The following is a 27485-nucleotide window of genomic DNA, read 5'->3' on the forward strand; positions in this document are numbered from 1 at the left end:
TTGCATGCTACATAAAACCACTAGTCGTCGCCGCGCGACGCAAACATCTCGTCCAATTCTGTCATCAGCTCCGCTTTACAGATGATGGCGTACTCACCACGATCCAAGTCGTCCTGGTTGGCACGGGGACGGCGGGGCGCCCTCTCGCCGCGCTCGCGCCGTCCACCTCCCCCCTCTTTCCGCTCGCCATACCTGCGCCCGTAACCGCGCCCGTCGTCCTCGCCCTCGCGCCTCCGGGCCATCCACTCCAAATCCGCATCGAGGTCTTCGACACGCGACCGCCGCCCACCGCGCTCCCGCTCCCGCTCCCGCTCCTCGCGCGCGCCAATACGCCGCGCAAACTCGCGCCCCTCCCCACGCGTCCCGACACGGTCCTTGAGGTCGCGCGCCTCCTCCCACCGCCCGCCGCCGCTGCGCCGCGCCGCCGTCTCCTTGCCCGCGGCCCGCCCGTGTTTCGCATACCACGACGACTCGCCCGCCCCGCGCTTGTGCTTCGTGTCGTCGGTCGTCGCATACCGCACCGTCACGCGCGCGTGGGGATCCACACCCTCCGCGAAGCGCGGTGTGCTCTGCCCCGCGAGCGGGGGGAGGTCGAAGGCGCCGTTCGCCGAGCCGCGCGACGCGCGGAACGCCCCGCGGCCTTTACGTACGGGAGCGTCGGGGTCGCCCGCGCCGCCACTGTCACCGCCACCGCCACCGGTACCGTCCTCAGCCTCGCGCGCCTCCGCGAGACCCTCGAGCTCGGCGTCGAGATCCGCGACGCGGCGGTCGGGCTCGGGCGTGGGCGAGCGGCGCGGGAGGAGCGAGGCGGGGAAGCCGTGCGCCGCGCGCTCTTCGAGCGGATCGTCGCCGTCCGTAGGGTCGAATCCTGCTTTCGCCAGCATGCTGAGGGAGAGGAGGGCGGCGGCCGGCGTCGGAAAGAGGAGGATGAGCGTCGAGTCGTTGAGCCACTCAATCCCCATGATGCCGACGCCAAACTCGCTCGCCCACGTAAACACCTTGGCGGTGCTGAGGTGCTTGATGAGCTCGGAGGAGACGAAGAGCGCGTTCGGCCGTATCGTGCTCCCCGCACCGGCGGACACGGCCGCCAGCCACTCGGTAGGATCTTGCCGGTCCAGCTCGAGCGCAAGGCGCGTGAGGCGCGGGTCGCGCGCGATCCGCCGCTCCGCGTCGTGGTGGATAATCCCTGGTGTCTCCTCTGCAAGGTATACTTTGCCCTTGCCCATGCGGCCCATGAGGGCTTGTACATGTTCGGGGACGGGCGAGCGGGCGCGCCCACCGCGCTCGCGCGGCACAAAGTCGTCCAGCGGCCGGTCGAGCATGTCCACGTCGTCCGGCGCCGGGGCGGGCGGAGGCGGAGCGGTCGGCCCGCTGTCGTCTGCGTCCCAGGGTAGGCCGCCGTCAATGTCCATGGTAGGTGATGGAGTGAGGTGGTTTTGAACGATCGACAAAGAGATGTGAGGACGCAAATGCTCTGGCCTCCACTGTGTGCCACGTGGTAACCAACATGCCAGGCTGACACCGCCTCGCCACTCGGTCCGATCGGCGGGTGGCCCCTCAATCTCCACCTTGCCTCGTCCTTGCGGTGCACTCTGCCCTGGCCATGCTGGATGCCATCGCGCGAGCACCATCTCTTTCTTCATCTTGATCTCTCCATCTCATCTCCTCTCGCACGCACTTCTACTCCACGACACTCACGCAGCCCACTCTCGCCCACGCCTCGCTTCTGAATACTACTCTCGCTACACCACGCCCTCATCGCCACTCGCATACCTAGACCATCCCGCACATCTCATCCTACACGTCTACACTCTCACCTCACTCCACTCAACCCACAAAACAACACTACTCAACATCATGGGTTTCTTTAAGCGTAACAAGGGCCCCGAGATCCCCCCCGTCATGCCCACCCCGGGCCAGCACCAGGCTGTCAACGACCCGTACGCTGCTGGCGGTGGTGGTGGCGGTGGTGGCTTCGGCGGGGGTGGACGGCCGGACCCCTACGCCTCCAGCGGCCACCGCGACCCCTACGCAGGCGTACAAAAGGCGCGTGCTGCCGGCACCGACCCCAACAGCATCTACGGTATCCAGCGTGGCCAGCCTCCGCAAGACCCCGAGAACGACGCCAACCGTGAAGCACTCTTCGGCGGCTTCAACGGCGGCGGCCAGCGACAGACGCAGCAGCGCAAGTACGGATACGAGGGCCGCGAGCAGGAGGAGGACTTTGACGAGGACGATGAGATCGAGGGTATCCGGCAGGGCATGCGCGAGACCAAGATGGACTCGCTTGCGTCGACGCGGAACGCCCTACGCCTGGCGCGCGAGGCCGAAGAGAATGCGCACGGCACCATTGCGCGACTGGCCGACCAGTCCGAGTCGCTCGCCAACTCGGAGCGCCACCTTGACATGGCCAAGGCCAACTCGCAGCGTGCCGAGGACAAGGCGTCAGAACTCAAGCAGCTCAACAAGAGCATTTTCCGTCCCACCATTGTGTGGAACAAGGTACGCCCCAATCTGACTGCGCACAGGCCGCTGACACGCAGGAGGGCAAGCGGCTCGCGCAGGAGCAGAAGATCATTGACCGGCACGCGATGGAGCGCGAGGACCGCATGCTGGCTATGAAGGACATGCAGGACACGCGGTCGCGGTTGCACTCTGCTGCTCGGCAGGGGGCGGGAGGGCGCGCACTCGAGCCGGGACAGCAGGCACGACGCGCAGCCGAGCGCAAGCGGTACCAGTTTGAAGCGACGGCGTCGGACGACGAGCTCGAGGACGAGCTTGCGGAGAACCTGGACGAGACGCACCAGATTGCGTCCCGCCTCAAGGGTCTCGCGTCGGCGATGGGCACCGAGGTCGACAAGCAGAACCAGCGCATCGGCCGCATCACGGACAAGACGGACAACCTGGAGATCAAGGTGCAGCTGAACACGGACCGCCTCAAGGCGATCAAGTAAGCATTTGGACGGCGTAATATTTCTTGTAGCATGTATTAGAGCGAGGCGAGCGTGAGCGCGCGGGATGCATCAGAGATCATGTCAAGTTGGTTCCGCCTTGGGTGGCTCTTTCCCCGCACAGCATCCCCTGTTGATTCATCCATTCCTCTCATCATCATCTTCTACTCGTCTCATCTCTCATCTTGCTCGCAATGGACACCTCAGCACGAGCAAGCGGCATGCCCGACCCACCACCCCCGCCCCCGCCGCTCTCGCCCACCCTCGCCGCCCAACTCCAACTCCATCCCCACCCCGCCTCCCATCCCCCACCAGGCCCGCCACCGCCAACCTATGCCCCGACCCAGCCCCAGATCCTCGTCATGCCCCTCCCAGAGGCTCCCTCCTTCTTCTGGGGACGCACGATCCAAGGCGAGGTCTACGTCAAGGGGCTTGGTGAGGACCGCTCCCAGGCGGTCAAGAGTCTGTGAGTGTGGGTGTGTCAGCAGCGCATGGTCGACGGTGCGCGCAGCCACCAGTGCGCCTAGTCCACCAGAGCGCACCCCCCATCATCCCACCCTCCGCCCCCCTCAACCCCTCCTCTTCCTACTCGTACTCTCAACCTCCTATGCCAGCCCTTTCTCTACCTCCCACACCACAACCCCAGCCCTCCCCAACCATCACTGACATGCAGGACCGTCACCGCGCGCCTGCTGGACCGCGCAACAGGCATGCCAGACATGGACCTCGCATCCTTTCCGACACAAACCCTCTACCCGCCGAGTGGCGCGAACGCGTCCTCTTCCGCAGCGCCCCCATTCCCTCTCTCGCACCGCTTTGCACTCGAGCTCCCACCCAGCTTGCGCAATGGTTCCCCTCTCCCCGGCGGCCTCGACCTGGGGCCTGATAACGCCATCCGCTGGTTCGTCGACGTCAACCTTACCCTCGCAACAGGCGAGGTCGTCACTGAACAGCTGCGGGTCGAGGGTGTGCCGCCTGAGCTCGACGTGGGCGAGGACCCCGAGTCCGAGGACGCCGTGGCGCGTCTCGAGCGGGCAGGGGTGAGTGTCCGCCTCGTGCTGAGCTGCACCACTCCACGACTGGGCGATTCACTGCACATTGGCGTTGAGGTGTGCCCAGCGAGGCGAGAGCGCACGGGCCTTGCAGGTCTTGTGGCTCAGCCGGACCCGAACGAAGTGCTACGTCCGCTGCGGCGCGTGCGCGTAGAGCTCGTGCGTGTGGTCAATGTAGCGGCCCCGCCGCAGAGCAGCGCTGCCGGCGCAATAGGTGGCGTTAACACCGTGTCCACCACTGTCCATGCCAGCGGCAAGAGCTTGCGTTACCCAGGCGCAGTGGGAAAGCATCCACCACTGCGCGTGCTGTTTGCCCTCCCGACCGCCCAGATCCACCAGGGCATGCTGGCGACAGGCGGGGAAATCTCGGCACGCACAACATACCACGACATCCACTTTGTCGTGCGCGCCACACTTGGGTTTGGCGAGCGGTATGAGCAGGCTCAGAGTTCAAGTGCGGGCGAGGGCTGGACGGTTGAGCAAGAGATCACTGTTCGCCCACCGGCGTGGAGGGAGCCAGCTACTGTCGTGATTGAGGGCGGAATGGCGCCGGCGCCAGGGATCGGGGGAGAGAGCACTGTCGGTGACGATGTCCTCTCCCCTCCGCCCGAGGACGACAGTGCAGCCGCGCGAGAAGCGTACCGCCGCAAGGGGCGAGACGTTGTGGGCGCTGGAGGCACGACTCGTGTTGAGCACGCGCACCCCGACGCACCTCCTCCTTTCGACGGAGCTGGGCCGAGTGGCAGCCACAGCGCGGACATGGACACGGACACTGATAGCGACACGAGCGAGGAGCCGGTCGGGTTGCCGAGCTTCAACGAAAGCGAGGCGCAAATGCGTTCCGGCGCCGCGCCGCGCCTCCACGATGCGCCCGAGAGCGAGCGCCTGCAGCCTGTTGCATTTGAGGAGTGTGCGCCCTCCCCAAGTGCTCGCCGGCCGAGCCTCCACGGCGAGCTGGCCAGCTGGACGGAGGTGAGCTGGTCATTTAACACATCTGACAGCAGTACGACGGTTACGAGACGTTCAGCATGGCGCCGCCTCCGGCGGCGGCCTCCTTTGGCGTGCCCGGCATCATGGATCCGCCGGGAGACGAGGCGGCGAACGCGGCAGTTGCGGGCGATATCGCCGCGCGCCTCGGCCTCGGCGGCGCGCCCAGCGACCCCGCCGCGCTCATGGAGCAGCTGGGGCTGGCGCACGGCCGCGTCGTAGACCTCCAAGACGACCTGCCGCCGGGGATCGACGAGCCCTCACTGCCCGCGCTGCCGGGCTTCGGCGGCGCCTCGCGCGGCTTCACGCGCGAAGAGTATCCGCGCTTCATGGATCCGTTCGCGCAGCGCCCGCACGTCGAGGTCGACCACCCGCCGAGCTTTGATGCGAGCGAGGCGGCTGAGGCGATCGGCGGCGTCGCGCGCTCCCGCGTAGGCAGTGTGCGCATGGCGATCGAGGAGCGCCCGGACGCGCCCCCAGGATACTTTGGCGGCCCGCATGTCGCGCCGCATGGCGGGCCGCCGGCTTATGGGTCGTGAGATGTGTATCAAGTCATGAATTGTGGCATAGTCGCGCATGGTGTCGGAGTGCCGATCGATACGAGATAGGCGATCAGTCGCCCGGTGAGGCCCGGTGACGCTGGTTCACGCTTCAACGTCCGACAGCCTTCTTTTCACATTGCACTCATGCCTCTGTGCCATGTCACTTCAGAGTCAGTCAATTAATACAGTTCCCAGGATATACATCATTGGCAGAAATGACATTGTATCCAGCTCCAGGCTCTCCGTCACCCGCGGCCGCCACCAGCAAGCTTGGCTTGCCGTTGGTGTGGTTGATTTTCATCAGCAGCCATCGGTCATTCCGCTGGCGAACCTAGATTCACTGCTTGCCACTGCGAGCCTCACTTTCGCTTGAGAGCGCACACCCTGTGCCCCATTTAGGCCGGTTTGTCTCCTCTCACAATATTAATCATTCCTATTCGACACCTCACGCTTGACCCCTCCTTCTTGATCCCTCCCTCTGTATCTCGAATTTCTCTCGACTACGCGGCAAGCTGCAATGAGTATGGTAACGTCAAGACGCCCAGATGCGAGATATGCCTGAACATATCGCATTTCCGCACCAAAATGCGACACCTGGGTTTGTGTGCCGGAGAACGCCGACAGCATACCACCTGACCTCACCGTCTTGCCGTGAGATACCGTCTGCGTCGCTTCAAGCTATATGAACAGGCTCACATCTGAACAGATGCTTCTCGGCACCTCCCACACACACACATACGTGCTCATGACAAAGCCACAGCTCACGTACACGCCGCAACACGCCACTTTCGTCGCCGAGGTCTCTGGCGTCGACTGGACAAACATCAATCAGGAGCTCGCAGACGAGCTCAAATCCGGCCTGGCGAAGTACGGCGTCTTGGTGTTCCGTGACACGCCACTAACGGACGACACACATGTCGCGCTCGCACGCCTCTTTGGCCCACTGGACGACGTGACGCCCTACAACAAGCTCGGCCGCATCAATCGACTCAAGTATGACGAGTTGTTCGACGTATCAAACGTCGACGCAGACGGCAACATCATCCAGCCTGAGTCCCTGCGGGGTATCATGGGCAAGGGCAATACCCTCTTTCACGTCGACAGCTCGTTCAACCCCCGCCGCGCCGGCCTGTCGATGCTGCTAGCACACGAGCTACCCCCTCCCGGTACCGGCGGCAACACCGAGTTCGCAGACACGCGCACCGCATACGACGAGCTAACTCCCGACGTGAAAGCGCGGATCCAAGACTATGTCCTCTGGCACTCTCAGTTCCACAGCCGCCGGCGCGCAAGCCCCGGGCACCCGCTGCTCGACGAGCCGCGCTTCCTCCCCGAATCCCACCCCTTCGGAAAACACCGCCTCGTGCAGACACACGAGGCGTCGGGCCGCACGAACCTCTACATCGCGAACCACGCGTACCGCGTCGACAGCCTGCCGATCGCCGAGGGCCGCGCCGAGATCGACCGCATCCTCGCGCACTGCACCCAGCCGCGGTACGTGCACGTGCACGAGTGGCATGCGCCCGGCGACCTCGTGATCTGGGACAATACGTGCGCCATGCACCGCGCGTGTACGGGCGCGTATGAGGGCAAGTACGCGCGCGACATGCGGCGCGCGACGGTGCACGACACGAGCGCACAGGCGTGGGGCCTCAACACCGTGGGCGATACATGGCGCTCGGGGCTGCCGTAGGCTGATGGTGTGATCAGGTCGTTCTGTCGGATATACGGTTCAATAGTCCCGCCGCGGAGTGGGCCATGCCCACTCGCGGAGAGAGATGCGCAGACCATGCATTGCAGAGTGGGGAGCGCTGCCTCTAGAGCGCTGTGATCAACGCATGAGAGTGGGGACCGTGGTGGTGTCAGAAGACATTGGACGATGCCGCGGCTATGACCGGTATGCCTCGGTGGTGGAAGGGTGGGCATCATAAGACCGGACTTGGTCTGCTGTTCCTAACTTTGTTGCACCGATCGGTAGTCACCTGTTCTCTCTCGCTCCCCCACTCTCTCATCGTGCTCACTACTATATCGAGGCCAGCTCGTCTCTTCTTGTCCCCTCTAACGATCAACACTCGAGGCGGATTGTTCGCCATCCGGCCAACGCCGACCGGCCACTTCCACTAGCTGACCTAGCCATGCCGTCCCCTGCTCGCCCCGGCCCCAGCCACCCAACAGAACGCTCTCCGCTCCTAGCGGGGAGCAGTGCCGGCTCCAAGCCCCGCCGCGAGAGCGTTGTCGAGTATGCGACACATGTGCCGGAGGACTATGCGCCTGTGCTCGACACCACGAGCAAGCACTACAACCTCGCCGGGTTGTCACAGGCCGACTTCTGGTTGCTCGTGCGTCGCCCTTGCCTCTCGGGCGCAGCCTAACGCCAGTGTATCTCGATGTGGTCGTGCGCCTTCCTTAGCGCCTTCGACGGCACGATCGGTGAGTGGTGATGAGGCGGAGCTGATGACAGTCGCGACGCTGCTCGGACCGATTTCGTCTGCGTTCAACGCGACGAACCTCGCATCGTGGCTCGGTACGGCCTAGTACGTGACGCTGGCGATGGGGAATTGCGCCCTTGATATGCTTGACAGCGCCTTTAGCTTGCTGGCCCGCTGTGCTCGCCCCATGATCACCGCTCACACCAGCCTCCTCTCGGTCTGCTGCTTCACGCCCATCTATGGGCGCCTGTGCAACATCATAGGCCGACAGCCATCGATGCTCATCTCGCTATCCTTTTTCTCCATCGGCAACATCATGTGTGCTGTCGCGCCCAGCATGAAGTTCCTCATCTTTGCGCGCGCGATCGCAGGCATCGGCGGCGGTGGCCTCACCTCGGTGGGCAGCACGATCATGAGCGACCTCGTGCCCATCAGCTACCGCGGCATCTTCCAAGGCTACGGCAACATCATGTTCGGCTTGGGGTCCGGCCTTGGCGCCCCGCTTGGTGGCATCATCAACGATCATCTCGGCTGGCGCTGGGCATTCTACCTCCAGGTCCCGCTGCTTGCGCTCGCCGGCCTCATGATCTGGTGGAAGGTGAGGTATAGTGTGCGCTCGCCCAACTCAAGCGGTGCCGCCACGCCCGAGGTGCGCGAGACGATCGGACAGAAGCTCCGCCGCATTGACTGGCTCGGAAGCTTCACCCTCGCAATCTTCATCGGCCTGGCACTACTTGCCGTCACACTCGTCACCTCGTCGACGGACCCGGAGATCGCGTACAAGTGGGGCGACAATCTCATTATCGGCATGTTCATCACGTCCGCCGTCTTCTTCTGCATTTTCTTGCATGTGGAGTTGTTCGTCGCATCAGAGCCCGTGCTCCCCGTCGAGCTGCTGTCGCAGCGCACTCCGATCGCAGTCGCCATCAACAATTTCACCATCTCTATCTTATCGTTCGGCGTGGTACGTCCTCCCTTGATGTGCGTCCGCTGATCACCCAAGATGTACTCTGTCCCGCTGTTCTTTATGGCCGTGCGCCTCATGTCGCCCTCCAACGCCGGCATCCACCTAATTCCCAACTCGATTCTCGGCTCGCTTGGTTCTCTCGCCGTGGGCTTTGTCGTCCGCGCCACAGGCCGGTACTATTGGCTCACGGTGTTCTGCGGCGCCTTCTCGATCATTAGCGCGATCCTTCTCTCAACGTGGGACGAGCATACGTCTGAGTTCTGGCTCTGGACGAGCTTTGGCCCCATGGCATTCTCCCTCGGCTCCGTGACGACACTTACGATTGTTGCTCTCATCGCCGACATCGGGCGTGAGCATGTCGCAGTCGCCACCTCGCGTGAGCTCATCTTTCGATGCTTCTGACGCCAGTCTCGTACATGTTCCGTACGACGGGTCAAGTCCTCGGCGTCTCTCTCTCCGGCGCGCTCACGCAGGCCGTGCTCCAGCGCGAGCTCGAGCAGCGCATCACCGGCCCGAACGCGCAGAAGATCATCGCTGCCATCCGCGAGTCGTCCAGTTCGATCCGCGACCTCCCACCCGTGCTCCAGGCCGCCGCGACTGCGTCGTATCAGAAGGCGCTGCACGCTGTGTTTGTGTGCGCCATCATCGCGTCCACTGTGGGCGTGCTTTCCTCCATGGGCATTCGCGAAATTGACATGAACGCCGCGCTGCAGAAGGCTGACGATTCGGAGGATGAAGCGTAGTCTTGCGTGCTCGATGTTGGGTCCCTGCTCCTTAATATCGGTCTCGTCTCACTGCGATGACCACTATCTGACTCGTCTATATCAATATCTACCGTGTAGTGCAGTTATATCCACCTCGTTATGCAAGGGTCCCGGGCTATTATCCATGCTTGGGAGTCTGTGGGCGTGTCGCAGGATATTTGGACGGAAACGGCGTGATATCGCACATCTGCGGGGGACAGTTGAGGTTGATGTTTTGGGATGATCATACAGACACAGCTGGGCGCGCTTATGGTCGAAGGTCAGATAAGTCTGGGAATGTTCCGACTCCAAATTGCCAGACGGTTCACAATAGATTAACAGACTGGCAGTTGCTGGAACGCTCCCGATAATTCTGCCATCGACCGCAAACGTTTATCGTAACCCAAACGTGGACAGTCTGTTCCTTGCCAGCGATGATGCCGTTGCTACGATGTCTCACGTCGTGTCAGTGCGGTGCCATGAGGGGAGTGCAGGGCACCTTCTCACCGTCTGACCGTTGCAGGTGCTCGGGTTCGCAGCTTCTCGTCTCAGCATCATGAGCAGACGACCGGTCCGCACAACCTTGCCTTCCGAGCATTGCCCAAACCCAATCATCTTTGTGACATGTTACAATCTCAATTGAAATCCAGAGCTACACGGTCACCCGCGGCTGTCGGCCTAGGCCGGCTAACTACGGCTGGTGGGCTGGCTAACTACGTCGATCCATCTCTATGACTCCCGATGATCCCACATTCACCATGAGCCGTGCTGATGACTTTGAGATGCTTGAGCGCGCGCCCAAGGGCCCATACGAGTGGACTCCCCCGCACTGGGTGCCCTACCCGGTACCGCCAGACTATGACATCTTTGCCGCGCCGTGGATTCGACCCGAGCAGTTGCCTATGAGCTTTGTCGGTGCGCCGTTTCACCGCTCCGCTGACTCTAGGCGCCAACGTCATATGCACCGAGCATCTCAAAGTACAGAAGAACATGACTGTGCGCATCCGGAAGGGCGTGATTGAGAGTGTCGAGAAGACCAAAGACGCGGACATGCAGGAGGCAGGATACAGCACCATCAACGCCAGTGGACTATACCTCTGCCCCGGCCTGATTGACTGTAAGCCGCCCCCGCTCTTCCCCTGCCCACCTAACCCCAGGCCACACGCACATCACAGCCACCCCAGGGCAGACGGCATCGTCACTGACCGGCACGAGCGAGACGGACACGGCGCTCAAGACGGGCTACGTGCTCCGCGGGATGCTTTCGCGTGGCTTCACCACCGTACGTGATGTGGGCGGGGCCAACCGGCACTTTAAGAATGCGACGGCGGACTGGCTTATTCCTGGCCCACGTATCCTGCAGGGTGGGCCCATCATGTCCCAAACCGGCGGGCACGGCGACATGGCGTCGCAGGACAGCCAAATCGGGTGCTGCCAGATCACGCCGTGGGGCCATGGGCCGCAGCTCAGTGCTGTCGCCGACGGCGTGGATGCGTGTCTCAAAACGGCACGCAAGATCATGCAGATGGGCGCGGACCACATAAAAATATGCGCGTCCGGCGGTGTGGCTTCGCCAACCGACAGACTGGAAAGTGCACAGTTCACGGTGCCCGAGATCCGGGCGATCTGCGACACGGTGCGCATGATGGGAGGCCGGCTCGTGACAGCGCACTGCTTCACCACCGAGGGTGCGCGGAACGCGATTGAGGGCGGCATCGGCGGCATCGAGCACGGCAACCTCATCGACGAAGACACGCTCAAGCTCATGGCCAAAAAGGGCGTGCATCTCACGCCTACGCTGATTGTGTGCGACCTCCTCTCCCGACCGCCGTACGACGCCATTATCCCGCCCGCGTCGCGCGAGAAGCTCACACACGTGCAGGAGATGGGCTTTGTCACGCTCAAGAAGGCGCACGAGCTCGGGGTCAACATCGCCTACGGCACCGACGCGTTCTCTTCCATGCAGCCACTCCAGTTGTCCGAGTTTGAGCTCCGCAAGCGTGTCCTCCCTTCGCCAGTCGTTCTGAGGCAAGCGACGTTCAACGGCGCCAAAGTGCTCGGCTTGGAAGGTAAGGTCGGCGTTGTGGCTAAGGGCGCGTTTGCGGATTTCCTCCTCCTCTCGGCCAACCCACTCGAGGACGTGGCAATCCTCAACCACCCTCACAAATATCTCCAGGCTGTGGTGAAAGATGGTCGGTGTGTCAGCTCCCAAATCAAGGACCTGCGGGTCGAGATACCGTTGATGTAGTGAGGATGAATTGGGATAGATACTGTTTTGTTCTGCATCCCGCCGGCATGCTCGCCGCTCCATAGTCTCCAAGCAGAGCATGCATAAATCTCAAGCTTCAGCGGCTCGAAGGAGACGACGCGGGGTTGACAAGGCACCTCCTCATAACAACACCCAAGGCCGCTTAGCTCAGCTGGTTAGAGCATTGTACTAATACGACGAGCGTATTAGCCTGTTATGCAAAGGTCGGCAGTTCGATCCTGTCAGTGGTCAGCGTGCGAGCACCTCGGTGCTTGAAAACGTCTCCTTTTGCATACTTGGCGTGAGAACGAGAGCGACTGGGCGTTGTTGTATAGAGTAGGTTTGACGGAGTCTGTGGATACTGTTGGGGGGCGTGAGACATTGAAGATGGGTGACAACCCTAATAAAAGGTATCTCCTGGTCCATTGACCAATGAGTGGCCGAATGTGTCGCGCCCCCACGACAGCGAATAGCCCAGATGACTGGAAAATCAGCACACGACGCGGCGTTGTCACCGTCCACAACATCGCACTGGAGGGTGTGGCGACACCTGGATGGCAGGTGGGGGTGAGCTCTTGAGGCAGCGTGTCTGTCGCGCAGAGCCTCCACAGCGCGGGGGTCCTATACGGATCGGTCGTCGTGTCCAATGTGGACCATGAAGCAGAGCACATACAAGGAGTGGTGGGTGCAGCGGCCTGCGGCAGGTCCAATGGCAGGATCCGGTCAGCGACTAACATTGTGATAAATTACACCGGACGTTTATGGGCATCCGCGAACCAGCTCATGGACGCACTTCGTGCATGCTGGGACAGCTTTTGGATCCTTAAAACTATGAACAATGTCATGCGGCCCTTGGGCGGGCGCGAACGACGCAACAATAGTGTACAGTCCAACCGCAGGAGCGAGTGGAGGCCCAGCCGGGCCGACGAGTCTCTAAGATGAAGGCAGACATAGCGACAGCTCTCGCAGGCTTAGAGCACCTCGTCGCCGTCGCCCATGTCAAGCTCTTCAAAGTTCTCGAGCAGCTCGTCGAGCTCGATCTCCGGGAAGTCCTCCTCCTCATCCTCGTCGTCACCGTCCGCGTCCACGCTCTCCTCCTCGACGTCCATTCCGGCGGCCGCTGCCGCGACAGCACCCGCGCGGCGCTTGCCGCCGCGCATGCCGGACCCAGCTTTGGCGCCGCTGCCCATGGCGACGTCGCCGTCGTCCTCGTCCTCGGCAGCAGGCTCCTCGGCGCGGTACAGGTTGATGGCCTGGCGCATCTCCTTGTCCTCCTCGAGATCGCGGAGGAAGAGCTCATAGTCTCGCTCGACGTTCTTCGTGTCGACACCACCGCGGCGGCCGAGCGCACCACGCCCGAACCCGCTCTGCTCGATGCCGTCTTCTGCCTCCTTGGCCATCGACTTGAGCTTCCAGTTGCGGGGCTTGCTCTTTTTCCGGCGGTTGGGGTATGTCTTCTTGACAAGAATAATGTTCGGTATCCGGTGGGCGTCGAGCGATTCGAAGGCGTCATTGTTGAAGTTGGCGTTCGTCAAATCGAAGCCAAGCACGGTGTCACCAGGCTGCAGGATGGCGCCGAGGTGCGTGCGGGTGTGGTAGATGCCGTCGTCGCCCATCCCATCGTCGTACTCGTGTGCACCGCCGCGCTGCGAGCGCGTCACCTGCGCATCGGCCAGCACCCACTTGCCGCGCTGCGGCCCGAGCGGCTCAATATCCAGAACGATAAACTCGATCAGGTCAGACACCTGAGACAGCGAGTTGAACGGCTGGCGCCAGTACACCGGCGCCGACACGTCCGTCTGCTGCAGCGTCGTGGGGTCCATCAGGTGGAGAGTGTTACCGACACGCGAGCATAGCGTCAAAGGCGAGATGTTGCCCCACTGCTTCGCAATAGACTTGGGCAGACACACAAGGTCGTCCTTGCACACAGGTACAATCTCGACCGAGTACGTGAACTTGTAGTTTGCCGTGTTGCTGTGCGTGTCACTCGAGATAAGCTGCTCCGAGCCCTTGACGCGCACGGGTACGACCGAGGCGAGGAACTCGCACATCTTGATCGCGTGGTTACGCTCGGCGTAGAAAAAGTCGAGACCATCGCGCTTCTCCGAGATGCTGATCGTGTCCTTGTGTGCGCCGTGCTTGAGGATAAGCTGCTCCAAGAACAAAAAGGTACGCTTGTGCGTCACCTTTTGGCGGACCTGCACCGACGCCTTCCACGTGTTCTTAGCCGCCAAGCGCGTGCACTGCGGGCACTGGCCCGTGTGCACCACGAGCGTAAGCTCGAAAGTCTGCTGCAACACCGTGTTGGCCAGCACTTCCTTCTGGATCGTGATCTTGAGCTTGATGCGGCGCGAGTGCGGCTCAGTCCAGATGAAAGATGCGTCGATAAGGCGCACCTTTTGCAGCGGCCGCGCAATCTTCTTCAGACAGATAGCTGGCGTTAGTCATCAAGCTGGGAGGGCTCGGCTGCTACTCACCCATGAGCTCGCGCGACTCGGGCGCGGCAGCGACCCATGTCTGGGGTGGAGAGAGGAAGCGCTCGCAGCCACGGCAGAAGTTAATGACCGCCTCCTTGGGGATACCCTCAGTAATGTCGATGGTGTTGCGGAGACATCCCACGCCTGGTTGTCAGCGCTGCACTGCGTCGCTGACCAAGACGAGACCAGGCCCAAGGGGAGTGCTGCACTTACAGAGACCTGCGCCGTTGGCGGATGAAATGACGGTGCCACAGTCGGCACAAAGAATGTAGGACTCCCTTCCAGCTGCGTCTGGTTCGTACTCCATGGTTGTTGACAAAATGGGGAGGTACGAGTGAGATGGTCGACCTCTGAATCTGGCTGACTGAAATTCAGCTTGCATCAAGTCGCCACTCCGGAGCCGTGTCAAGTGCGGAAAATTTAGGACACGTAATTAGATACGTGCCTGGCAAGGCCTGGTCAAAGGGAGGGCGGAAGGGAAGATACGTCAGAGATGCGAAGGGTTTTGCCGCTCACATGTCCCAAGTCATCTCCGGCTTCCTCGACATCCTCGACATCCTCCGACCTCCATCATCTCTCATTTCTCTTCTCTCCATCCCCCCTCGACTCAACTCTGAAGAGCCTCGGTGTCCGCACCAAACGCCCTTCAACAGGGTTATCTAGTCTCTTCGAGTCGAACCCCGCTACCCACGCCGAGCATCATCATGCACGCAGCTCGGCAAGCCGCATCGGCCTTCGCCAGGTCCAGCCTCCTCTCCACCCCGCTCCGGGCAAGTACTTCGCGTTCACCGCTTCCAAAACGGTCAAAGCCATCCGCCCAGGCCGAGCGCTATCTCACTATCCACGCTTTCTTTACCAAGCAAGCGACAGCCTCGCATCCCCCATCAAATTCTCTCGCAATTCCGCGCAGGTTCCCACGGCGATTTAATTCGAGTTCGGCGCCAAAGCACACGCCAGCGGACGGCAAGTGCCCCAACTGTCCTGAACCAAAGCATTCTCTTCCAGCCGTCCCCGTGCCGCCGGGGAACATCCAGGAGTACTCGCCATTCATCCGACGCTTGATACGAGCATCCAGCGAGCTCTCGGATGCCCCACATCGGAGACCCACCAAGGAGGAGCTCCTGAACGCGACATCATCTTGGTGGCAACGCTTGCGCATCCGGCTCAAATGGTTCACCATCCGTGGCTGGCGAAGGTTCAATTCAGACGACCTCAGTGCCTTCTTCAGCTGGTTTCTCGTTGGCAACAGTGAGTATCTCCGCCGCCACGCAAGCTAATCCTGCAGCACTTTGGATTCTCATCGGCACGTGCGTCAAAAGCGTCATCGGTAGAAGTCAAGCTGACCTCCAGAACTACCTTTGTCTCCGCCGTCTTCGCTACGCTGAACTCATTGAGTCTCCAAGAATACGTCGCGCGATACATCTCGGACTACCTGACATCCGAGACCGGTGTGACTGTCATGTACGTCATGGGCCAAGTGTCGCGCTGATCCTTAGCTTCGAGTCCGCCATCGTCCCGCGCTGGGGTACATCGACCATATGCTTTAAGAATGTCTATGTGTCGCGCCGTCCGCAGGACCCCGAAGACCCGGACATGAAGAGCGGGGCGCGGAAGAAGGCCGCTACGGCAGTTCCGCCATCCCCGGTACCCTACTTGTCCTCATCCCTCACCCCGACCTTCCTCACACCGCAACGGGCATCGCCGAAAGACAACTACACCATGTTCGACCTCAACTTTGACGAGATCGAAGTCACTCTTAGCTTTAAGCGCTGGTTGGACGGCAAGGGCCTTGTCAAGGATGCCAAGGTGAAGGGCGTGCGTGGTGTTGTCGATCGGAGATCGGTGTGGTGGGACTCTTCCAAGCCCCTATCGCCCAAGGACTGGCGGCACCCGTCTCACCCCGGGGACTTCGAGATGGAGTCGTTCCAAGTCGAAGACTTCCTGGTCACTTTCTACCAACCCAACGGGCAGCGGCCTTTCAACGTGTCCATCTTCAACGCGCGATACACTCCCTTCCGGAAACGCTGGTTGTTTTACGACATGCTTGGTGCGGAGGCCATGACGGGGCAATATGACAACTGTTTGTTCAGCTTGCACATGCCACAGAAGCTTGGCCGCATGGCCTCGGACAGCGAGAACTCGTTCAAACGGATGGCTCGCTTCCGCATCGACGGCCTGCCCATCGAACATGCGCAGTTTGCGTCTGGTAACTCGGGGCCAGTCTCATGGATCCAGTCGGGCAAGCTTGACGCCGTGCTCGACATCAAATTCCCCGCTCACCCGGACGACGAGGTGGATGTACAGGCCATCTTCAAGGAGATTGGTCGCAACGTCGCAACCATCGCTCTCCACGGCGAGCATCCGTACCGTGACGATGCGGCCGGCGAGATGGACGATCACTCTCAGATCCTCGACACTCTCGCTGCCGCTGAGGCGAGCAATCCTTCTTCTCTACTTCCTGGTCAAGCACGCCTCGCGCGTCCGCCATTGCGCGCTCCCGAGGATACGATGCCGCTAGAGGAGCCACGTCAACTCACCATCGACATCGACTTGCGATTCCGCGATCTGAAGGCCGCTGTGCCGGTTTTCACGTACGACCTCAGCGTGACGAACAATGCCCTTATCCGTCCCATCGTCGCGTTCATCAATGCGAATCGCACCCTCGTCCCCATCCACTGCCAGGTCGCCGCTGACCTCGCTGACTTCGACGGATCGTGGACACTGTTCGAGACTGGCCTGATGACGAAGATCTCGGACCAGATTTACTCGGCACTTGCGCACCACGTTGCCGCTGAGGGTGCCAACCAGAAGCGTCTCCGCCAGGTTAGCCTGTGGGGCGTGCAGCGTGGCGCCGAGGTTCTCGTCGATGCTGTCAAGACCATGGTTGACCCTGTACACGGGCAGATGGCTGCAGCCGCGTAATAGCATTCTTGGTGCGGTGCCTTGAGGTCTCCAACGTCTCAAACCCTCAACACTCTGCACTCCCAATTGTAACTACCATGTATGCATGACAAGACATCAACGACTCGCTTGATTGCTCAGTCGCAGTGGAATGGGATCGCGTCTGGCGCATTTGGTTCCGCGTGTTGTGGAGGTGGGTGGAGGTACGCCGGAGTGAACGTCATGGCCATCGATCGCTGCTGACTCTCCCTTCCTCTGTCACTCATCTCATCTCTTGACCTCCCCTCCTCTGCATAAGCATTTCCGCATTGAGCACCGTCGGGTGCACGCGGTATCATGGGCAACATCTCATCCATGGCGCGGGCGTGAGTTCACTGGTCCAAGAGCAAGCTGACGCCAGCTCGACCGCGCTGGACTCCTATGTCTCGGAGTTGGGCAGCGACATCTCGTACGAAAAGAGGTGCGTGTACTGAATGGATATATGTGCAGAGGCTAATGTCAGCTTGTCATCGTCGCGCTTTCTCAAGTCCATCGTCGCGCGGCACAAGAACGGACCGCTTGTGCTCAAGATCTTCATCAAGCCCGATCCCTCCATGACGCTGCGCGTGATCCAGCGGCGCCTGAACAGTACGCTCGGAGACTTGGGCCAGGACTGACTTTCAGAGGAGCGCGATGCATTATCAAACATGCCAAACGTGTTGATGTATGCCACCTTCATCGAGACGGAGAAGGCGGGCTATCTCATCCGACAATGGGTCGGGTCGAGCTTGTATGATCGCCTCAGGTGTGTTCCTCCCGCGCAACATGCTCCCCACTCTGACACTAGCACTCAGCCATATCTCACCGACATAGAGAAGAAGTGGGTAGCGTTCCAGCTGCTCACATGTCTGCGCGACGCGCGCATCAAGAAGGTGAGCCACTCCTTACTCATCGGCTGACATCAGGTCGCCCATGGCGATATCAAGTCGGACAATGTCCTCATCACTTCCGACCTCACTGTCCTTCTCACCGACTTCTCTTCGAGCTTCAAACCAACCCACCTTCCCCTCGACGACCCCTCAGACTTCTCCTTCTTCTTTGACACGTCGGCCCGACGCACCTGCTACATTGCCCCCGAGCGCTTCTATGAGTCTGACTCAGCGATTGCGCAGGAGCGCGCGGCTGCAGCGCAGAGCCTCAAAGAGTCTGGCGACTCGGAGCCGCTGGGGAAGCGCGACGCACGCGTGACCGAGGAGATGGATGTCTTCTCCGCCGGTTGCGTGCTCGCGGAGACTTGGACGGATGGGCGCACAGTCTTCAACCTGTCCGAGCTGTTTGCGTACCGCAACGGCTCGCTAGGGCTCGAAGGCATACTGGATAACCTTGAGGACGCTAATGTCAAGGTGAGTTGGGCACTGACGAAACTGACCCAAGGCGATGATCGCGCAGATGCTGTCACGCGAGCCTACAGATCGCCCTACATTCGACCGCATTCTGACAACGTATCGCGGCACCATCTTCCCGGAGTACTTCTACACTTTCCTGACAGACTACGTCTCCGAGCTCAACGAGCTGCCACCGTCGCAAGATGCAGACTTCTTGCAGCGCTCCTCGATTTTGCCAGGGGCTAAGATTGATCGGATGCTTGAGCAGTGGGAGTCGATCCGAGTGCATCTGGAAGATAAGAGCACAAACGACAGTGAGTGACCTGTTGAATATATGAATAACAACAGATGGGCCAGCCTTGCTGCTTCTGAACATTGTGACCTCGTCCATCCGCAACTCGCTCTCGCCGAGCTCACGACTTCATGGCCTGCAGCTCTTCCTCAAGCTGTCCCCGTACTTGATGGATGAGGATAAGGTCGACCGTATCGTGCCATTCGTTGTCGAGCTTCTATCAGATGAAGTTCCCATCGTTAGAGCCGAGGCGTGTCGCACACTGGTCATTGTCGTAAGTGTTCTTCCTGACCCGAGCCCGGCTTCATCTCACCCGCTCACCTCAGGTCGAGTCTATCACGTCCATCACACCTCACAACTCCACTTTTATCCACGAGTATCTCCTTCCGCAGATGGCACGGCTTCTGCGAGACTCTGACATCTTTGTACGCGCAACGTACGCAAGGGCGCTAGTGCACATCGCAGATGCGGCGGTGCGTATGCTGGAACTCAGCGAGGCAGCCAAGCCCACAGACGTCGCAGACACACCACAGAATCCCGAGTCGAGCTATAGCGCCATGCTGAACGAGATTCGGTACGTCGTTGGTGAGCACGCTTCGATCTTGCTGGTCGACAATTCCAGCAACGTTAAGCGAAGCGTGCTGGCCGACATTTCGGACTTGTGTCTGTTCTTTGGTCGACAGCGCTCCAGTGAAACGGTGCTAAGCCATATCATGACCTACCTGAATGATCGTGATTGGCAGCTCCGCCTCGCCTTCTTCGACGGCATTGTCTCCGTCGGCGCCTTCATCGGTATCAGGGCCATCGACGAATACGTCCTACCCCTCATGCTGCAGGCACTAGCAGGTACGTCCTCTCTTTCGCTGCCCTCTGACACCCACAGATCCGGAGGACGCCGTTGTCGCACGTGTCATTCACTCCCTCACTCTGTTGACATCGCTGGGACTGCTGCAGCGCATGCGCCTTTGGGATGTCTTTTCCGCTGTGCATGGATTCCTATACCATCCCAACATTTGGACCCGCCAAGGCGCTGCTGGCTTCGTCGCTAAGGCTGCGAATCACCTCCCCCCGTCAGACGTCTGGTGTATCCTGTATCCAACGATTCGACCAGCTCTACGCTCCGACATTGTCGCTCTCGAGGAGGACTCCATCCTCAGCGCCCTGGTGCCACCAGTGAGATTGGAGACATCTGGCTCAGCTAACCTCAGTTATCGTACGCTACGCTTCAGGCTGCGAAAGCTGCAGCACTCCAGAATTCGCCTCCTGGGTTCTGGAACCTATCGGCTTCCCGCTCCAGCGCCAAGACCAGCTTGACCAAGGCCGCAACCATGGGCTCCTCGGACTCCATGCAAGGACTCTTGAAGGACAAAGGTATTTCCCCCAAGGATGAAAAGAGAATCATCGTTCTGAAAGACTTTATCTTCAAGCAGGCACATGCAGCCCGAGCGTGAGTGATATCTAGTCAATGCTGTACTAATAACAGGAGGCAAGCATCTGGAGGGAGCACACCTCCAGAAGCCGAGCTCACCTCTGGCAAGGCGATCTCCCTGACGGAATTGGGAGTAACGCCGCAGACGGTATTCATCTCCCAACGCACGGTGGGCATTGATGCACGCCATGAGTTGAGGCGCCTCCGACCTGACCTGGGCGGGGCAGACACGCCGAGTCGGCGAACCTCCTTTGCTAATAAAAGTAACCGTGGAAGCGACAGTCCTCTTGACCAGATTCGGCAACGCTTGTCGTCTCTTGAACCGCTGAGCCAGACTCTACCAGAACGGGAACGAGAGCGAGATCGTCCTGCAGACGTGCCGAAGGTGGCCAGCCCTTCAGAGTCTGGAATCTCATCAACTGTAGATGCGACTGGTACGAACAAAGCATCTCGCCACGTGCGGGTCGACTCAAAAGCGCAGCCAGCCGTCAAGGCGACGACAGCGACCGTTCTTGGGACAACATCACTGCACGATGACCTTCCCTCAGGCCGGAGCACTCCAGCGATAGGCACAGGGACACCAGCCCATCGCCCACTGGCGCCATATGGCAGTACATATGATGGTGCAGATCCAGGTGTTCGTGCATTCTTGGAGCACGTCGACCTGGAAAACTACCGAGAACCGCGATTGGATTTTGGCCCACGCGTTCATCCCGGACAACGCAAGCGTGGACCACGGATCAAGGCTTCGTCGCCTCAGTTCGCGACCATGATTGCTCACCTGCCGCAGCACAGTGGAGCAATCACGGCTCTCGTTACGTCGCCAGATCAGCTCTTCTTTGCTTCGGCGTCCGTGGACACGTGCGTTCTCGTATGGGACAGTGCACGCCTTGAGCGGACGGTCGCAGCGCGTCCGCGGCTCACGTATCGCATGGACGCGGGTGTTACAGCGATGTGCCGCATCGAAGAGACACACTGTCTCGCTGCCGCAGCGTCCGATCGTTCGCTTCATATCCTCCGCGTTCACGTGCACGCGTCCGGATCCTCAGTTAAGTACAAGAGCATCGAGTGCATCCGTACCTGGGCAGCAGACGAGGAAGACGGGCACATTACCCACATCGCGCATCTGCATGGTAGGCATCCAGGAAATTTTTGCATTTTCGCTGACACCCAGAGTCGTCACTGCTGATCATCACAAGCAAGGGCGTCATCGCGGTGTTAGACCTCCGAACAATGGTGCTCAAACAGCGGCTACAGCACCCCCTTCAGCTTGGACCCATTACTGCCATCTGCCCGACTACACATTGGATCATGGTCGGCACGGTGACAGGCGCGCTGAGCTTATGGGATCTGCGGTTTGGCCTGCTCGTAAAGAGCTGGTCCTCACGAGGCGGGATCACGTCTTTAGCATTGCATCCAGCTCGTGGTCGTGGGCGGTGGATCATGGCGTCCATCAAGCGTAACGCCGACGATCCCATGGGAGCTGAAACGCCGCTCGTTGAGACGTACGGCATCGAAACAGGCAAGTTGGTTGAGGAGTACGAAACACGCACCTCTCGGCCTCAGGCCGGCACCCGGGCGCCCGCTCTCGGTCGAGATGTGTTGCAGACAAAGTCCGAGCTTATCGCGGAACTGGCCGGCGGACGTGGTGGGCTGCCTTCCACCTCCGGCGACGATCTGCCTTCCGTGGAGGCTCTGCTCGTCGGCGAGACATTTTCATCTCTTTCGCCCGTCGTCAGGGACAAAGACGACCCGACCGCACAGGACAAAATACGCCCTGGTTGGATGGTGACCGCCGGAACAGATCGTGTCATTAGGTACTGGGATGTCGCGCGCCCGAGTGAAGGCTTTGTTGTGTGTGGTAGCCAGCGCGAGAAGGACGTCTCGTTCCGAATCGCCAGTGGGACCCCGCAGCTCTTCTATACTCTGCCTGTAGCGCGTCCGCTCGCGTCGGCATCGTCTTCGGTCGCGGGAGGATCCTCGGCATTGGATCGAGCCCAGCACGCGGTCAACACACAGCGGCAACCTTTGCGGCCACACTATGATTCAATCTGCGCGCTGGGGCTGGTCGAGACGCCCTACTCGAGCTGTATCATTTCCGCCGACCGATCTGGGGTAATCAAGGTATGGAGGATGGAGGCGGCCCCAATCCGCCGTGAGGGGTAGATGGCGTGCGGCGAAGCCGCCGCCCGCTGCGGAGGATGTGTTGATTGGCAGCTTTAGGGATGCAGACCATGCACCCGACATATGCGCAGCCGCCCGCCCGCGGATGAACGCACTCACGCACGCAAGGTTGTGCACGCAGGGACAGCGCTCGTTGACCAGCTGACCTTTGTTTACGCAAGAGTGTTGCGCGCTCCTTGGGGATGATCTTCAAGTGCGTGACGGTCGCAGCCATGCATGAGAGGCGAGGCAAGGGCTTCTAGCCGAGCCCGCTGTCAGCTGTCCGCGTCATTGTACTTTTTGCTGGGTTGATCCGGGCAGTTCCAGATTCTCCAGCCCCTGTCGTCGCATGGTAAGGAGGATGATTTGCGTCAAGTCGCCTTCGCCAATCCGTGACCATCTCTGCGATCTCTGCTCCGATCCCAGGGGTACAAGGCATGCAAAGGCTCGGAGATTACGACTCCAGTAAGCGTTTAAGCAGCAGGGCGAGTGTGCCTGCGAACAGGGCGCTACATCCACATGCCGTTATCAGAAGACCGGGCACTCGTGCGCTTGTTGTTGAGACCTTGAGCTTCATGCGACGTAACGACACACCTATCTGCGGTATGCGCTGACTGCCTTGTGCTGCGGGCGTGGGAGCGGTCGGATGACGGCACCGGCACCATTGTCGTGGACAGCACGAGTAGATTGCATGAACGGCCAACAGTGCCAATCGGCCCGGCGGATTCGGGAAGTCTGGAGCGCGGTCACTCGCGTCCCGGTCGCACGCACAGACAGCGCTCGGTGGAACCAAAATTTAAGATTTGTCCGCACATCGTGGGTGGGTCGGTTTGCAGAGATTTTCAGGGCTTGCTGGCTCGTGACGTCTACAGCTCGGAATGTCAGGAACCGACCAACTGATTCTGCAGCTCAGCGTGCCGAGTGTGGCGCGAGCGCGTCGACGCGCAAGCTCCCGCAATCTTTGCACAAGTTGACCCGCGTTCTTCCGGCAAGTGGAGCGTCAGCGAAGCTGGCTCGGATATCGCTCGCTCGCAGCACGGGAGTTAATTGAGCAGAGGCCGAGGAATACCGGCCCTGTGACGACGAGGGATCTATGACGGGACCCAACGTAGTCGTGCGCCCATACGTTTCAAATGTCAGCTGGTGGCGGATCTGCGGGTAAGAGTGAGAGAAGGTAATCAGAGTAGAGCGGCGGTTTTCCTGGATATTTCCCAAGCACTGGGGAAGGAGAGAGGTGTATTGTGACACTATGATACATCTGGTCTTGCTTGGACTGAGTAACCCCTCAGCAAAAGACTTTTGATGAAGAGACTGCTCCGATGTGCGTGATGGTTGAAAACGTTGAGGCTGGGTAAAACGATGTCGCTCGAACGAGTTCACGTCGACTATAAAGGATGACCAAAAACGCCTGGAGAAATCGGAATCATGGAGACACGTGCGTTAAGTGGTACAGTGAAGACTGTGGCGTGTGGGTGAGCGCATGACACAGGTGAGCGAAGTGAATTAATTGATGAGATCTGCGACGCTGATTTGAGATGATCCTTGGCCATCGTCGCAATCGCTGCTCGCTCGTCGATGTGGCCGTGGCCGTGCGCGAGGGCTGAAGGCGCGGTCGGACAAGGGAGAGGAAGCAGCCATTGATTCGTTTACCTGACTTGCGCGGAAGTGGAGGGGCTGCAAAGTGATCGCTTCGGGCCCCGCTCGAGGCGAGTCAATAACCATCGGCATCAAAGAAGGCGGTAGCTGGGACTCCCGAGCTGGAGCTGAGTTTGAGTCTCTCTGATCGCGTATCCCTGGATTCGTGGAGCCTACGTAGCGGTCGTAGCGGTCGTCTTGAGGCCACTGCTCGGTGCTAAGACCGTCTGCGTGAGCATATGCCGAGTGAGCCGGCATGCTTGAGCCCAACATGGCATCCCGAGACGAAGGTGGTGAGTTGTCCACTTGAGATGCCCATCGGTAGAGTTGCTGGGAGGTGGACATTGAGCGAGGTCGACGAAGCGGACCAATGTGCGATTCGTGGATTGCGGATGCTCCTACAAACTCATCGCTCCTGTCGTATCCTCTAAACGCTGCGTGTGCGCCGCTAAAGCTACCGCTGCGAGACGAGGGATGACGCCAAGCGCTGGGGACATCAGAAGTAATGTGCCTCCCCGCAAGGGGTATTTGCGAGTCGCTCAGTCCACGTTGAAAGTCGTCAGGCGGTCGCTCGTGGCGGTAAAGAGGTGGATGCGTCAGAGCTCTCGTCGGCAGCATCGTCTGAGATGCTAGATGGTAGTTGGGAGGAGGACCGTGTGGGGGCGGGGGGTACGACGCAGAAATCCGTGTGATGCGTGCCTGCGAAGGATGAACGGGAATGGCAGACGTTGGCCATCCCATCGAGTGCCCAAGCAAGTCGGGAAGGAGTTGCGTATGAACAGCATCATCGGTCTCACGCTCTCGACGGCGCTTCTGGCGCTGATTCTGATAGTCATGTCAGCAACGAGCATAAAAGTAAGCCACACATGGAACTCACCTGGAACCAGACTTGCACTTGACGAGAGGTCAATCCAATTTGCTGCGCCAAGGTCTCTCTTTCGCTGGTGGATGGGAACATAGTCTGCTATGTTAGAAAACTCGTCGCCAGATCTTACTAGGCCCCAAAGACGGTTGAGAGCTTCGGACTGCACTCTTGTCATGAGGACTCGAGTCCGGCGGCGGTTGGGAGACAGAGTTTCGGTCGAAGCGGATGCCCCCGCTGGGCTAACACGGTGCTCGCCACCGGACGTTAGGTCCGCTGCATGGCTTCCAGCCCGGGAAGATCGAGAGTGGTCGGGCGAACCGGTGGGTGAGGTGGATTCACGGGAGCGGGACCGGTCGCCAGAGGAGGTCGCGTAGGAACCCTGTCGAGCTTGTTGTGACGCGTAATGATGCGAGGGTTGACGACTATGGAAGTACGGGTGGGGTGGGTTTTGGCCCTGATGGAAGCGATAACTGGGCGGACTCGTGTCGTCGGGCATCCTAGTATGCAGTTCTGCTACAGGCGGATGATCTGCTTCACTTCTGCGAGGCGAATCTCCGTGCAGATAGGCAGGGGAGGGAGAGTTTGGGTGACGATGAAAGTGGTTGGATGCGTGCTGAACAGTTGACCACCGCGGAGTTTTGTTATGTTCTCCCGCTGGATGACTGTTGGGTGCAGCCTTTAGGTCTGGAGCGTTGGTCTCAGCTGCAGAACCTGCCAATGCATGACTTTCGGCGACCTTGTCTGACCTGCGCGCCATGTTGACCTTGATGAGGCGGCCTGCTCGGCGGCGATGCGCAGACTTCCCTGAGACTTCCAAGGCGGCAACCTGCTGGGGGGCGTGGTCAATTCCGCGCGGTCGGTTCTGAACGGCAGGTTCAGCAGGGCGGCCTACCTCGCGCTTGTCAGGACTAGTCCCGCTGTCTAACGTGCAAGACCAGCTCGCTGGCCTTGACGGTCGAATCGAAAGCAGTGTGTGTTGGGATGATTGGCTGGCCGGCAAAAGCGGAATGTCTGGCGCCGGATCTGCAGCCTAATGTCAGCGCATGAGGTGAGACACATGTGGGAGTGTTTGTGTCGGGTGATGAGTGGCTTTGGGCTTGCAGACCATCAATACGAGGACGGGGCCTGACGCTCTGGCGATACATCGCCCCCGCTTTCCCCCCGCTTCCCCCGATCCCCTCGCCCGCCTCCCGTTGTTAAATACTCCGCACTGTAAGTACGCGTGTCCTCGCCTCCCCTGCACGTCTCAAGTGGATCTCTTCCCATTCAATAACTAAACTCACAAAGTGCACAATTCGGCGCCAATGTGTGAGAAAGTAATTGTGGGAACACGGGTCGAGAGTATTGTTGTAATTGGCTCGTGCTTGAAGGTCTGGGTCTCGGATGATGTGCACGAGCTATCGGGCCGACGGTAGCTATTTAAAAGGGTGAGCTTAGAGTGAGGAATGGGGAGGAGGCCGGCTGAACCGTTGCAGTCGTGGGTGGGAAGCGGCTGATGACTACAATGAAGAGCCGGGTTGAGCGTCGAGGACGGCCTCGTTGTGAAGCGCGGACGCGCTGGCGAGCAGGAAGACTGCACGAGTCGGCGGCCGAGGAGACGAACGGTTGAAGAGAGCGACTAAGCGCGACGACAGAGGAATGAGACCGAAGATTGATCAGGGAAAGGTGCCCTGGGTGCGGACCTTCAGGGTTGGTGCCCTGGCGCTCGAACCTCGGAGTTGGTGATGACGATAGCCTCGTTCCTCTGCTACGTGCGGCTTGCGTAAAGTCGTGCGGGTGTCCGTCGGCGCTGGACAGAAGTGCAGGTCCTGCGCTGGCTACACTTGCGAGTCGCGAAATGAGGAATGCCACGCTGTTGAGCCGACGGTAGCCAGTCAAGTGATATCGGCGCTAGGTCGCTTGGGGATTGATTGATGGTTCCAGTCTCGGCGTGGAGCTACGCCGCCGCCGACAGTGGAGTTGGCGGATTTACCTGGCGAGGGCGGTACAGCGCACTGGAATGTTTAGCATTTGACGATTGCACAGTGATGGGCGGGCTGAATAGCGCATATGCTGCCGAACAAGATGCGAGCGAGAGGGAGGGCGATAACACAGGCAGATTGGCATCGTGCAGTGGTGATTGATCATACTCGGTGCCCCCAGCTCATAAGGCCCAAGGGACAAGACCTTGAACTGTGATCACCTTTGATTTTGAAACGCCATCGGCCATTCCTCGCGCGGACATAGCCGGCACGAGATGTGGGGATGGCAGTACAGCGGCACTGAAACGAGGACTTGTATGCACGCACAGACAGACTCACCCCTCCGCAAGTTTGTTTTCTGAACAGCCGTGACAACCCCAGCCCCCGGACGAGCTTGAACGATGGCAAGTCCTGTGACGAGGATCAGGGAACTTGCAGGTCGACCTAAGATTAGCGAAGGCCTGAGGCGGGTTATGGAA

The 27485-nt window shown here is 60.2% G+C and overlaps 10 protein-coding genes across 10 annotated transcripts; 7 read left to right on the forward strand and 3 right to left on the reverse strand.

The window, feature by feature from the left end:
* Positions 1-20: 20 nt before the first annotated feature.
* COLE_04969 (uncharacterized protein) lies at positions 21-1412 on the reverse strand (the record flags this gene model as incomplete). The annotated part of the gene is made up of 2 exons (XM_018423438.2): positions 21-58; positions 98-1412. 2 exons carry the CDS (start codon positions 1410-1412, stop codon positions 21-23), a joined length of 1353 nt encoding a protein of 450 aa, XP_018278164.1.
* Positions 1413-1857: 445 nt separating this feature from the next.
* On the forward strand, positions 1858-2954 carry COLE_04970 (uncharacterized protein; the record flags this gene model as incomplete). Its single annotated transcript, XM_018423439.2, has 2 exons — positions 1858-2502; positions 2544-2954. 2 exons carry the CDS (start codon positions 1858-1860, stop codon positions 2952-2954), a joined length of 1056 nt encoding a protein of 351 aa, XP_018278165.1.
* A 359-nt stretch (positions 2955-3313) lies between these two features.
* Positions 3314-5529, forward strand: COLE_04971 (uncharacterized protein; the record flags this gene model as incomplete). The annotated part of the gene is made up of 3 exons (XM_018426734.2): positions 3314-3417; positions 3625-4975; positions 5008-5529. The coding sequence occupies 3 exons, from the start codon at positions 3314-3316 to the stop codon at positions 5527-5529; spliced, it is 1977 nt and encodes a 658-aa protein (XP_018278166.1).
* A 685-nt stretch (positions 5530-6214) lies between these two features.
* Positions 6215-7225, forward strand: COLE_04972 (uncharacterized protein; the record flags this gene model as incomplete). Its single annotated transcript, XM_018423440.2, has 1 exon — positions 6215-7225. The coding sequence occupies one exon, from the start codon at positions 6215-6217 to the stop codon at positions 7223-7225; it is 1011 nt and encodes a 336-aa protein (XP_018278167.1).
* A 442-nt stretch (positions 7226-7667) lies between these two features.
* On the forward strand, positions 7668-9671 carry COLE_04973 (uncharacterized protein; the record flags this gene model as incomplete). Its single annotated transcript, XM_018423441.2, has 6 exons — positions 7668-7871; positions 7911-7962; positions 7994-8066; positions 8169-8925; positions 8965-9304; positions 9337-9671. The coding sequence occupies 6 exons, from the start codon at positions 7668-7670 to the stop codon at positions 9669-9671; spliced, it is 1761 nt and encodes a 586-aa protein (XP_018278168.1).
* Positions 9672-10661: 990 nt separating this feature from the next.
* Positions 10662-11919, forward strand: COLE_04974 (uncharacterized protein; the record flags this gene model as incomplete). Its single annotated transcript, XM_065626377.1, has 2 exons — positions 10662-10788; positions 10847-11919. 2 exons carry the CDS (start codon positions 10662-10664, stop codon positions 11917-11919), a joined length of 1200 nt encoding a protein of 399 aa, XP_065482318.1.
* A 971-nt stretch (positions 11920-12890) lies between these two features.
* COLE_04975 (uncharacterized protein) lies at positions 12891-14703 on the reverse strand (the record flags this gene model as incomplete). The annotated part of the gene is made up of 3 exons (XM_018420871.2): positions 12891-14353; positions 14397-14540; positions 14610-14703. 3 exons carry the CDS (start codon positions 14701-14703, stop codon positions 12891-12893), a joined length of 1701 nt encoding a protein of 566 aa, XP_018278170.1.
* A 397-nt stretch (positions 14704-15100) lies between these two features.
* On the forward strand, positions 15101-17318 carry COLE_04976 (uncharacterized protein; the record flags this gene model as incomplete). Its single annotated transcript, XM_018423442.2, has 4 exons — positions 15101-15644; positions 15682-15703; positions 15747-15857; positions 15893-17318. 4 exons carry the CDS (start codon positions 15101-15103, stop codon positions 17316-17318), a joined length of 2103 nt encoding a protein of 700 aa, XP_018278171.1.
* Positions 17319-17633: 315 nt separating this feature from the next.
* COLE_04977 (uncharacterized protein) lies at positions 17634-22548 on the forward strand (the record flags this gene model as incomplete). Its single annotated transcript, XM_018419302.2, has 13 exons — positions 17634-17662; positions 17698-17757; positions 17800-17924; positions 17961-18081; positions 18124-18208; positions 18242-18679; positions 18711-18975; positions 19010-19227; positions 19280-19799; positions 19837-20126; positions 20162-20400; positions 20437-21515; positions 21557-22548. The coding sequence occupies 13 exons, from the start codon at positions 17634-17636 to the stop codon at positions 22546-22548; spliced, it is 4461 nt and encodes a 1486-aa protein (XP_018278172.1).
* A 1500-nt stretch (positions 22549-24048) lies between these two features.
* COLE_04978 (uncharacterized protein) lies at positions 24049-25138 on the reverse strand (the record flags this gene model as incomplete). The annotated part of the gene is made up of 2 exons (XM_018419303.2): positions 24049-25005; positions 25058-25138. 2 exons carry the CDS (start codon positions 25136-25138, stop codon positions 24049-24051), a joined length of 1038 nt encoding a protein of 345 aa, XP_018278173.1.
* Positions 25139-27485: the final 2347 nt, after the last annotated feature.

Source organism: Cutaneotrichosporon oleaginosum, assembly GCF_008065305.1.
Source record: "Cutaneotrichosporon oleaginosum strain ATCC 20508 chromosome Unknown ATCC20508_contig04, whole genome shotgun sequence".
NCBI lineage: Eukaryota > Fungi > Basidiomycota > Tremellomycetes > Trichosporonales > Trichosporonaceae > Cutaneotrichosporon > Cutaneotrichosporon oleaginosum.